Source organism: Halichoerus grypus, chromosome 6 (genome assembly GCF_964656455.1).
Source record: "Halichoerus grypus chromosome 6, mHalGry1.hap1.1, whole genome shotgun sequence".
NCBI lineage: Eukaryota > Metazoa > Chordata > Mammalia > Carnivora > Phocidae > Halichoerus > Halichoerus grypus.
Window position 1 is genome coordinate 119,146,150 of NC_135717.1, and position 10,871 is coordinate 119,157,020.

At 51.0% G+C, this 10,871-nt stretch overlaps 2 protein-coding genes across 2 annotated transcripts; both read left to right on the plus strand.

Moving 5' to 3' along the window:
- Positions 1 to 669: 669 nt before the first annotated feature.
- Positions 670 to 4,128, plus strand: PFDN5 (prefoldin subunit 5). Its single transcript, XM_036124111.2, has 6 exons — positions 670 to 826; positions 1,032 to 1,134; positions 1,427 to 1,458; positions 2,413 to 2,487; positions 2,604 to 2,709; positions 3,922 to 4,128. Exons 1-6 carry the CDS (start codon positions 755 to 757, stop codon positions 3,996 to 3,998), a joined length of 465 nt encoding a protein of 154 aa, XP_035980004.2. The 5' UTR covers positions 670 to 754; the 3' UTR covers positions 3,999 to 4,128.
- Positions 4,129 to 4,340: 212 nt separating this feature from the next.
- On the plus strand, positions 4,341 to 10,870 carry MYG1 (MYG1 exonuclease). Its single transcript, XM_036124107.2, has 7 exons — positions 4,341 to 4,625; positions 4,765 to 4,877; positions 7,732 to 7,891; positions 9,790 to 9,942; positions 10,081 to 10,203; positions 10,317 to 10,498; positions 10,656 to 10,870. The coding sequence occupies exons 1-7, from the start codon at positions 4,344 to 4,346 to the stop codon at positions 10,852 to 10,854; spliced, it is 1,212 nt and encodes a 403-aa protein (XP_035980000.2). The 5' UTR covers positions 4,341 to 4,343; the 3' UTR covers positions 10,855 to 10,870.
- Position 10,871: the final 1 nt, after the last annotated feature.

The window sequence follows — 10,871 nt, forward strand, 5'->3', positions numbered from 1 at the left end:
AAAGAGGTGAGAACAGCTTGCAGTTGAAGTGCGCGCTCTCTCTCGCTGACAAATAAAATCTTAAAAAAAAAAAAAAGAAAAAGAGGCCACCGTCCTCTCCCCACATATGCCTTCTCAGGCCGTGAACTTTAGCAGCAGATTCTGTGGGATTTTCGTATGGTTTTTCTCTCCCCAACCAGACTGTTAAATGCCTCGGAAGCACGTTATCTTACAATCTCGTGTATCCCTCACATCTAACACATGGTAAAACATCGTTTTGATTACTAAACCTTGTGCTGTACTTGTTGGTTGACAACGTGACTCCTTATGGTTCTCTCCACCACCAGACCTTTCCACCGTGTGAGCCCAAAGGACCACTCACGATGCTACTTGACCCGCGAATTTCACAGGCTTCTTTCTTGCCTGTGGTTCGTTAGGTTTAGAGCACGCACACGGAGTAGCATACATTACTTCGCAATGTTGTGGTGATGAACCGGGTATTTTTAAGATTTTTAAGCTCCCTGAGGGAAGTAGTCCTGTTTGCTCCAACTTTTACTATGGTAGGCGTCGGAGGTTTTGTGAAAACAATGCACAGCTTTCGCCAAACCAATGTAAGTCTCCGAAAGGCTCCAGCGCGCCCTTCCCCGCCCCGACGAAGGATCATAGAGACGTCCGGCGCAGCGAGGCCTCCAGGCGCAGCCATCGAGATGCGCAGCGGACGGCTAGAGCGTTGCTGGTCGAGCCGGCTTCCGCTCCGTTAGTCCTCCTTCCCAACATGGCGCAGTCAGTTAACATCACCGAGCTGAACCTGCCGCAGCTAGAAATGCTCAAGAACCAGCTGGACCAGGTGGGGACGGGCGGCAGAGACAACCCCATTCCCGCTTCACGTGCCTCCTGCCCACGCGTCCTCCCTCGCCCCCCATTCCTCCCCTCTTTGGGAGGCTTCCCTTCCCCTGGGAAACCCCCACCCCATCCCAGGATCGGCCCCCTCTCCGGCAGTGCCCCCTCTCTCTCCAACCCCCCACAATGACCCTATTTCCCGTCCTCTGTAGGAAGTGGAGTTCCTGTCCACGTCCATTGCCCAGCTCAAGGTGGTACAGACCAAGTATGTGGAAGCCAAGGACTGTCTGAACGTGCTGAACAAGAACAACGAGGGTATGGGGTAGGCGCGTGAAGGCAACCTGGGGGATGTGGTGAGCCGGCTACTCTCGTCCCGCCTTCTAATCCCGTTGTCCTTACCTGAGATGAGAAAGCAATCCTTTACGTACTGTAGAGCGCTACAGGAGCCCTTTCATGTTGCCTATCTAGAGTTGAAATGTACAGGACATTCCTCTGCTGTTGTCCCTGTTTCCGTTCTTTTCTTAAGATCTCTCATTCTCTCTGCCATCTTGGAACTCTCTTTAACGTCTTAACCTTCCCCAGATGTTTGTCTTAATTGCTTTCACAGGGAAAGAATTACTCGTCCCACTGACGAGTTCTGTATCCTTTCCACAGAAACTGCTACCCTGCTCTTTCCTTTTCTCTCTCACCCCTTGCCCGAAAAAAAAAAAAAAAAAGATGGGATTAGTTTTGATTACTCCAGAGAGTCCCCATGATTCTGAGAACGCTCTTATTATGCATTCTTTGTACCTCTCCTACCTAACCTGGGGCCAACATCCAGCTAATGCCTTGTGAGCACCAAGGCATATGTAGAATTGAGATGTGATTATTTCCCTTTGCTGTTTGAGAATATCCTCTAATAGGAAGACAAAACAGGTGGGTTTAGACTTTTACTAATAACTTAGAAGAGATAAACGATGGAAGAATAACAGGATATAGAAACAAGGGGTTGGCTGTGTTTATGAATCCTGTTTTGGCTTAACTATGGCTCTTATTTCTAAACTGTTGTTACCAAGAAACCTGGATTGTGGCTACCCATTCAGTGTTTTACTTGAATGAGTTAAGTTATGACAGTAGGGCATCTGTAAGCTGTAGTCTGAGAAATGACAGGCTGAAAAAGAAGTACAGAAGTAGTGTGGTAGGGGTTGGCTAAATAGTGAGCATTAAATCCACCAGGAATTAGCTAGTGATTTCATGACTGGGGCTGTTGATGGAAAGTGAAGCCGGCTTTTCACTTTACTACTCTCCAGCAGTAGGAAAATATCATTGTATCTAGTCCTTCTGGGGGGGCTAGTGGAAAAAACTGTAAGAACTGCTTGCAGGATGGGAGATGGGATCAGGGCAAGAGAGTGTTCTAGCATATGCCATTTTCTCCATAAGGAACCAACTTCTCTGTCCCTTCCCATTTGGAGTGTATAGGTACAGTTCTAAGGCCTCCAGATTCTTCAGTCCTTGTGGCTTGTAGCTTTTTAGAAAAGAAGGCCAAGCAGGCTGGCTGACAGGGAATCATGACACTCCTGCTGGGCTAGTTTTCCCTTAATCCTTGCTTCTCAGATGTATGTCCCTGGGAAGCTACATGATGTGGAACATGTACTCATCGATGTGGGAACAGGCTACTATGTAGAAAAGGTGAGTGGAAGTAACCACCTGGATGCCCCTCTGAGCAGGGAAAGGAAGTTTAGGGGAAGACCTAGAGTGCAGCATAGGGTCTTCTCTTAGCCCTTCATTCACCTCTGACCTTGCAGACAGCTGAGGATGCCAAGGACTTTTTCAAGAGGAAGATAGACTTCCTTACCAAGCAAATGGAGAAAATCCAGCCAGCTCTGCAGGAGAAGCATGCCATGAAACAGGGTAAGATTGGCCTGGGGCACCTCTTCACCCTTTCTACTTCCATGGTAAAGAGCATGGATTCCAGTATGAACTGGGGGTGTCCCCTTTGCTAGATTAAAACCATGTCTTTCTCTTTGGTGTCTAGATGTATTCTCTAGATTCTGTGCATTACATATCCACTATTTGTAGATTGCTGCGTTGGGTGCTTGAGAAATTTAGAGGAAGGAAATCATCTTTGTTCTTGGGGTGTTCTATTTAATGGGGATGGAATGGGGGAGATGATACGTGTAAATGAACACACAGGAAAGAAATAACAGCCCTAACTAAGTACTAGCCATTGCAACCCTGGCTACACATGAGAATAACCCAGGAAGTTTAAAGAGGAAGCCTGAGTCCAAGCCAAACCAATTAAATCAACCTGGGGGTGGGGGGATTCTAGGGGGTCAGTGTTTTTCTAAAAACTTCCCAGGAAGGGGCGCCTGGGTGGCTCAGTTGGTTAAGCGACTGCTTTCGGCTCAGGTCATGATCCTGGAGTCCTGGGATCGAGTCCCACATCAGGCTCCCTGCTCAGCAGGTAGTCTGCTTCTCCCTCTGACCCTCCTCCCTCTCATGCTCTCTGTCTCTCATTCTCTCTCTCACAAATAAATAAAATCTTAAAAAAATAAATAAAAATAAAATAAAAAAATAAAAACTCCCAGGTAATTCTGTTACACAGTCAGGTTTGAGAATCACTGTTCTAAAGGTGAAAATCTTATCCACAGTTATGTTTGACTCGTTTAATAATGTGTTTTGTTCATTTTTATGTCTCAGTGGTTATCATATATTTACTGACATATTGTAGACTGTAAATTTGTGTGTGCATGTACATGTGTCCCAAAGTGGATCAGTGTTAAAAGCTTTGGGGTTGTTTTGTTTTGTTTTTAATTATTTGAGAGAGTGCTCGAGCAGGGTGGGGGGAAGAGCGGGGGGAAGAGACTCTCAAGCGGACTCCATGCTGAGCTAGGAGCCGGAAGTGGAGCTCCATCTCAAGACCCTGAGATCAGGATCTGAGCCGAAACCAAGAGTCCCACGCTTAACCACCACCACCACCCAGGCGCTCCTCACTGTGTTATAAGTTTTATTAACTGTACTTGGTTGTCTATCTGTCTTTAAATTTTTTCCTCACGTTTCCTGAACTCTGGGTTCTCCCCTCAAGCTCCAGACCAGGATCTGACTCTTCTTTTTTCCCCACAGCTGTCATGGAGATGATGAGCCAGAAGATTCAGCAGCTCACAGCCCTGGGGGCAACTCAGGCTACTGCCAAGGCCTGAGAGCTTGTTTCAGATCTGGGGCAGAGGGACTCTGCTTCAGGAGCTTGGGACTTTGTGGGCGTGGCTTCCTGGGGTCCAGGAAGAGAACGATCTTGTGTTTGATGCTAATAAATGTGCCAGCTGGGCAGAATGTTGGTCTTTTCTTGCATGAAGCAAAGGACTGTTGATGACATGGGAGGGCGGTGACGGACATGCTGTGCCCCTCCCCAGAGCCTGCTCAGTTAGTGGGGGATGCAGTGCTTATCTCGGAGGCTCCACCCTGGGCCTTTGGAGGAGTCCGGCAGAAATCCTGCGAGGCGCCGCTCTCTGCGGGCCGGTTGCCGTGGGAACGGCTGCCCGGCGGAAATGGAACTGCGCGTGCGCTTCCTCTTCCGGGTCGACGACCCACCTCCCCACCCGGGAGGCTGCATGGGCTGCCGCTTCCCGCGCGGTCTCCTACATCTACTGCTGCGGCCGCCGCCAGCCTCGCGACCCCGGCCCCGTGGGCTCAGCCTGGAGTCCGTCCCGCCGTCCAAGCGACCCCGCGACAGCCTCATGGCGCCACCCCGAATCGGCACGCACAACGGCACTTTCCACTGCGATGAAGCCCTGGCGTGCGCACTGCTGCGCCTCCTGCCCGAGTACCGGGTACGATCCGCGGAAACTGACCCCGGGACCCCTGAGGGCTTCCCGGGCGGGCTGCGCCCGAGCACCCCCTCCTTCCCCGAACATTCATTCTCTCTCTGCACGACCCTGGCCGCCCCCTCACCTCCTGTGTCCGCTACAGGATGCAGAGATTGTGCGGACCCGGGACCCCGAAAAACTGGCTTCTTGTGACATCGTGGTAGATGTGGGTGGCGAGTACGACCCTCAGAGACACCGATATGACCATCACCAGAGGTGAGTGCCCAGATTGCATTTCTTTAGCGTCCTTGACTTCAGCTTTGTTCTGTGCCCCAAGGCAGCCATCCACTGCGGTGGTCCGTGCCCGCGAAGGGAACCCCCTCATCCTGGAAAGCCAGCTGCTGAGTGCCACGGGACTGCAGCCTGCCGGCTCGCCCCCTGCTCTGCGTCCATCCCCCTGGCCTTGGGCCTCCCTGGCTTCCAGGCGGTCCTCACGCCCCTCCCCGCCGGCCGCCTTCCTTGGCTCAGTCAGGATTTTCTCCCACTAGCACCATCCTCACCCCTGTTAATACCCCAGTTCAGATTGGTCCTTTCATGTGCCCTTGCTGCCCCACTTCAGACTGCTGGGCCCACATGGCAGCGGTGGTGGTGACAGCTCAGATGTATGTGGTCCTCTACTTCATTTATACTCGTACATTGGGAAATCTTTCTTTTCCAAGGCTGACCCATTATCCATGGTACCATTTCAGTCCTCTTCCTCTCTCCTCAGGCCCCTACCTCATCAAACTCCCTCAGTGAGTGACCCTGCCACCTCCTTTTCAAAGGAAATTGAGCCTTTCCTGCATGCACATCCGCAGATTCCCATTCCCAAGCATCCTCAGCTCCCTCTTTCCAGTTCAGGAAACATTGTTCCCTTCTGTTTGCCCCTTTTGTGATCTATTACTTTCTCCTCTGGGGGCTCACACCACCGTTCTCCCCAGTGGTTGTTTGTTTCTTTTTAAAGATTTTATTTACTTATTTGAGAGAGTGAGAGAGCATGAGCAGTTGGAGGGGCAGAGGAAGAGGGAGAAGCAGGCTCGACTCGGGGCTCCATCCCAGGACCCTGGGATCATGACCTGAGCCGAAGGCAGGCACTTAACCCACTGAGCCACCCAGGCGCCCCCTCCCCCAGCCTAAAACTCTGCCCAGGCGTCTCCATTTGGAAATCAAGAGTAAATAAAAAACCAGACCCTCCCTCATATACCCCACACTGCTTAAAGTGGGGATCTCTGACAGAGTATGAGGATATTTTATTGTAATTTTCTTTAAGTATTTTTCTCCCTTTCCCTCTTTTTTTTTTTTTTTTTTTTTTAAGTGTACGTATTATATCCATAAATGATGTGGTGGGGGAACCCTCCTGCTATTTATAGCCTCATCTCTTACCCTCCCTTCTCAGCCTCTCATCAATGAAAGAGCTGACCCTGGTTCCACATCCCTTCCAGTTCATTCCGTTCATTCTTTCTGCTGGTCCTCTCCCAATCTCTCCACTGGAAATGCTCATGGAAAGGGCCCCTCAACACCGAACTCAGGTTGCTGGTGGAGGGTCTCACCTTAACAGACCTCTTTGTAGCACTCGACAATATTGAGTAATTCCTGTTTTCTAATGATTTTATATATATATATTTTAACTATGCAGTATTTGATACATAAAAGGATGTATTTAGAGCTTTTGGAATATAAAACACGTAACAAACACCCATGGACCGATCTCCCAACCTCAGAACTAGAAGAGTACCATTACCTTTGCATCTGTGCACCAGTACTTCTTCGCTGTCCCAGTCCCCTGCCTCCCCAGAAGCAAGCAGTGTCCTTAATTCCGTGTTCATCATACCCCTGTTCTACTGTGTAGTTTACCACATATGTCTGTTTCCATCAACAATTTCGTTTAGCTTCTTTTTGGACTTTTATCTGGGGGCTTACTATGTATTAATCTTTATACCTTGTGAACATTTTATAAATATTTTTGTATTTACTCAATAATAAAAAACACTAAAGCAAAAAATAAGCTCTCTAGCTGATTCTGACAGACTGGTATTAGAAATTACAGCGGTAGTTTCTACTTCCCTCAGGACTGTCATACCATTTCCCTATTCTCTGTGCCACTGAGAATTCACATTTCTGCTTTCCTCACTCCCCTGCACCTGCAGGTGACCTTGCATTTGTTCTGCATGCTGGCTGGCACAGTGCTCTCACATGAACTTGTCCGCTGAAAATCTCTCAGTGGCTCCCCACTACCTACAGATAAAGCCCAAAATCCAAACTATGGTGGACGAGGCCTGCCATGATCTGGCCCTTGCTTACCCTCTAGCTTTATTTTTTTGCCACTCCTCATACCCAAGCTGCCTTTCTTGCAGTTCCATGTAGAGACCTGTCTTAGCCATTGTAAGAGATGTTGTTCCATCTACCTGGAATGCCTTTTCTCCTTGACCTTTTGTCTGGCTGGCGAACACCTAATTCCTCTTTTAAGAATGACCAGAAATCTCTCCTCCCCTCTTTCCCTTGTTTATAACCTAGCTAGAGCATTCGCTTGGTTGTTTGTGGGCTTGTCTGCCTGTAGTAGATGAACTTGAAGGCAGGGACATTGTCTTAGGGTTTTGGTTTTGTTGGGTTTTTTGTTGTTGTTGTTGTTTAAGATTTTTTTTTTTTTAAATTTATTTGTCAGAGGGAGAGCACAAGCAGGGGGAGCGGCAAGCAGAGGGAGAAGCAGGCTCCCCACTGAGCAGGGAGCCCAAGGCGGGACTCGATCCCAGGACCCTGGGATCGTGACCTGAGCTCAAGGCAGACACTTTACCAACTGAGCTACCCAGGCGCCCTTGTCTTAGGGGTTTTTTTTACCCCTGATGTCTAAAACGCAAAGCCTGGCATGTAGTAAGCATTGAATTAACCATTGTCAAATGAAAGCATGAATGGAGACTCCAAGCTGAGGTCCATGTTGAACCCCGAGGAAAAGCTAAAGCCCCACAGCTGGGCACCCTCCTCCCAACTCCTGAGTGTTCTCCAGCCTCCACCCCCTCGAGCCTGCACGTGCAGGCACATGCTGTGGGCTAACTGGGGCAGCTCTGCCTCAGCCCTACCTCCCTGTGCTCCTCAGATCTTTCACAGAGACCATGAGCTCTCTGTCTCCTGGGAAGCCGTGGCAGACCAAGCTGAGCAGTGCGGGACTCATCTATCTGCACTTCGGGCACAAGCTGCTGGCCCGGTTGCTAGGCACCAGCGAAGAGGACAGCATGGTGGGCACCATCTATGACAAGGTGGGGACCCAAGGACAGAAATGACCCATAAATGTGTCTCCACCAACTGGGAATGGCACTCACGCAGGACTGGGCCTCAGGACTCCTGGCCTACAGTTGGCTCAGCACCTTCTCCCTCGGTCAGGCTCATCTTCTCACAGGGGATGGCTCATCTCTCTCACCTCTATCCCGGGGTGGTTGTGAGAAGTGGGTGAGGTAGTGTTCGGGGAAGGGCTTTGAAAACCATAAAGCAGTGTTTCCTGGTCTTTTTCTTGACCTGACACGCATAAAAAATGATTGTTCAACAACTTGGTAATAGGCTGCTTGTGTTGGGAAGCACATGGCTTAGAGGTTCTGGCTGCCCTGAAGGTAGAGGGAAGCGTATCTGGGACATGAATTGGGACGTTCAGCTGGGAAGGGTTGGATTATGAAAGTATCTTCAGGTTCCACAAGCATCCCCTGCGAGCAGCTCAGCACGTTCCTGCTTCGGGGAAGGAATGGGGGTACACCTGTCAGATCAGTGATTCTGAGGACACCTGCTTGACCCCCCACACCTGTGACATTCACGAGTCAAGCTGCAGATTCCGTCAACTCTGGTTTTTGCAGAAGCCACGGAGTTCAGTTCTGTCTTAGCTTGCCTATTTGCCCCCTGTGACACAGCATTAGTATGACCCAAGGAAGTGAAGAAATATGAATGGTTGAATTGGAGCTTTGGGAATACTAAGGTTTTCAGACTGCCTGAGTCCATTTTCCCTTCTGCTGAGGGGCTTCAAATTTTTTTTTTTTTAAGATTTTATTTATTTGAGAGAGAGTAAAAGAGAAAGAGTCCACAAGTGCGGGGGTGGGGGCTGAGCAAGGAGCCTGATGTGTGGCTTGATCCCAAGACCCTAGGATCATGACCTGAGCTGGAGGTACACGCTTAACCAACTGAGCCACCCATGCCCCCTGCTGAGGGGCTTCTAAGCAATTGAAGTAGATTATACCAAGTTTTAGTTGAGCATCAGGTTGGGGTCCAGAGCAAGAGAGGCTGGGCATAAGGGAGTTTCTTTTTCAGCTCTCCCCGAGGGGAGCACTTTGCTGCATACCACGGACATGTTGATGTTGTAAGCCTATGTGCAGAGCAATTTTGCTGTAAGCGTTCATATCCCATGTCGTTTCTACCCCCAGACTTTTTTTTTTTTAAAGATTTTATTTGTCAGAGAGAGCTCGTGCACGCACAAGCAGGGGGAGCGGCAGGCAGAAGCAGGTTCCCCACAGAGCCAGGAGCCCAATGCAGGACTCGATCCCAGGACCCCGGGATCATGACCTGAGCCAAAGGCAGACGCCCAGCCGACTGAACCACGCAGGTGTCCCTGCCCCCAGACTCTTGCAGCACTACCCTACCCTTTCTTTGGCCTCAGGGGTTGCAGTACCTGTTCCCACCACGTGACACGTCATGGGCTTCCCTGGGACCACATCCCAGCTCCCATGTCTCGTCCAGCACTCAACTCTCCCACCTGACTCGTGTTTGGCCAGACCCTCATGTACCTCAGTTACCAGGTCCCTGAATAGCCTACTCAGCCCACCTGGAGATTTACCCTATCTCAGCCACCGGGATCCACTCCCAGAGCCCCTCATGGGAACTGGAGACCTTCCTTATTCTGAAGTCAGCAGCCCCCCCTCACCCATGCTGGTCTTGACTCAGGCTTTGTGCGGTACTGGAGGGAACGCTGGATTACAAGTCAGGTGATCGGAATTCCAGCCCCAGCACGATTAGATCCCACCTGAAGCCACCGAACTCCCCAGTTCCCCCTTTCTTCATCCAGGGAATGTTGAGACACTCTTAGGGGGCTGTTGTGGAGATTAAATGAGTGAAATCTGTAAAACGTGATGCAAATGGTAGGAATCCCCAAGAGCATTTACTCCTGCTGCCGCCTTAGATGTACGAGAACTTTGTGGAGGAGGTGGACGCGGTGGACAATGGGATCTCCCAGTGGGAAGAGGGAGAGCCTAGATACGTGCTGACTACCACACTGAGCGCCCGGGTTGCCCGACTGAATCCTGCCTGGAACCAGCCCAACCAAGACACCGAGGTAAGGAGAGCCCCAAAGGAAGAGACCACGAGGCCTGTAAGCACTTTGGGGGAGGACAGGAGAGTGGTTGCCTCCTCCAATCCTAGCAAAGTCAAAAGGTGGGGCCAGCACCACGGTTCTGATTCCCACGATCCCCAGGCCGGGTTCAAGCGTGCAATGGCCCTAGTCCGAGAGGAGTTCCTGCAGAGACTGGACTTCTACCAGCACAGCTGGCTGCCAGCCCGGGGCTTGGTGGAAGCAGCCCTGGCCCAGCGATTCCAGGTACAGGCCCGGGAGGAGGCACCATGGTTCACGGCTTAGTGACTGTTGGCAGGCTGCTGGCCGGCAGGGGCTCCTGCTTCCACCCTCGTCTCCCAGCCCGGCCTCCCTTTCAGGTGGACCCAAGTGGGGAGATAATAGAACTGGCGAACGGTGGATGCCCCTGGAAAGAGCACCTCTACCACCTGGAATCTGGGCTGTCCCCACCGGGGACCATCGCCTTCGTTATCTACACTGACCAGGCCGGACAGTGGCGGGTACAGTGTGTGCCCAAGGAGCCCCATTCATTCCAGAGCCGGTAAGGCCCTAGAGGACCACCCTGCAGACCTTGACCTTCAGGCCTGTTTCAGCCCTATCAGAGGGACCACTAACCTTGGCCTCTTCTGTGCTCCCTCTCTCTGCTCCTCAAGGCCTCCACCTGCTCCCACTGACTTCCTCTTTCTGTGCACTTGTAGGCTGCCCCTGCCAGAGCCATGGCGGGGTCTTCGGGATGAGGCCCTGGACCAGGTCAGTGGGATTCCTGGCTGCATCTTTGTCCACACCAGCGGCTTCATTGGTGGGCACCACACCAGAGAGGGTGCCTTGAGCATGGCCTGTGCCACCCTGGCCCAGCGCCCGGTACCTAAGCCTCCCACAAATTCTCTAGTCCAATAAAATGTCATCTATCGCAT

Excerpts from the sequence above, each read along its gene's own strand:
- PFDN5 (XM_036124111.2), top strand. The coding sequence starts at position 755 with ATGGCGCAGTCAGTTAACATCACCGAGCTGAACCTGCCGCAGCTAGAA. Across the intron at positions 827-1,031 it reads TCAAGAACCAGCTGGACCAG|GAAGTGGAGTTCCTGTCCAC; the intron begins GTGGGGACGGGC and ends CGTCCTCTGTAG. Across the intron at positions 2,488-2,603 it reads CAGGCTACTATGTAGAAAAG|ACAGCTGAGGATGCCAAGGA; the intron begins GTGAGTGGAAGT and ends CTGACCTTGCAG.
- MYG1 (XM_036124107.2), top strand. The coding sequence starts at position 4,344 with ATGGAACTGCGCGTGCGCTTCCTCTTCCGGGTCGACGACCCACCTCCC. Across the intron at positions 9,943-10,080 it reads AGCCCAACCAAGACACCGAG|GCCGGGTTCAAGCGTGCAAT; the intron begins GTAAGGAGAGCC and ends CACGATCCCCAG. Across the intron at positions 10,499-10,655 it reads CCCCATTCATTCCAGAGCCG|GCTGCCCCTGCCAGAGCCAT; the intron begins GTAAGGCCCTAG and ends GTGCACTTGTAG.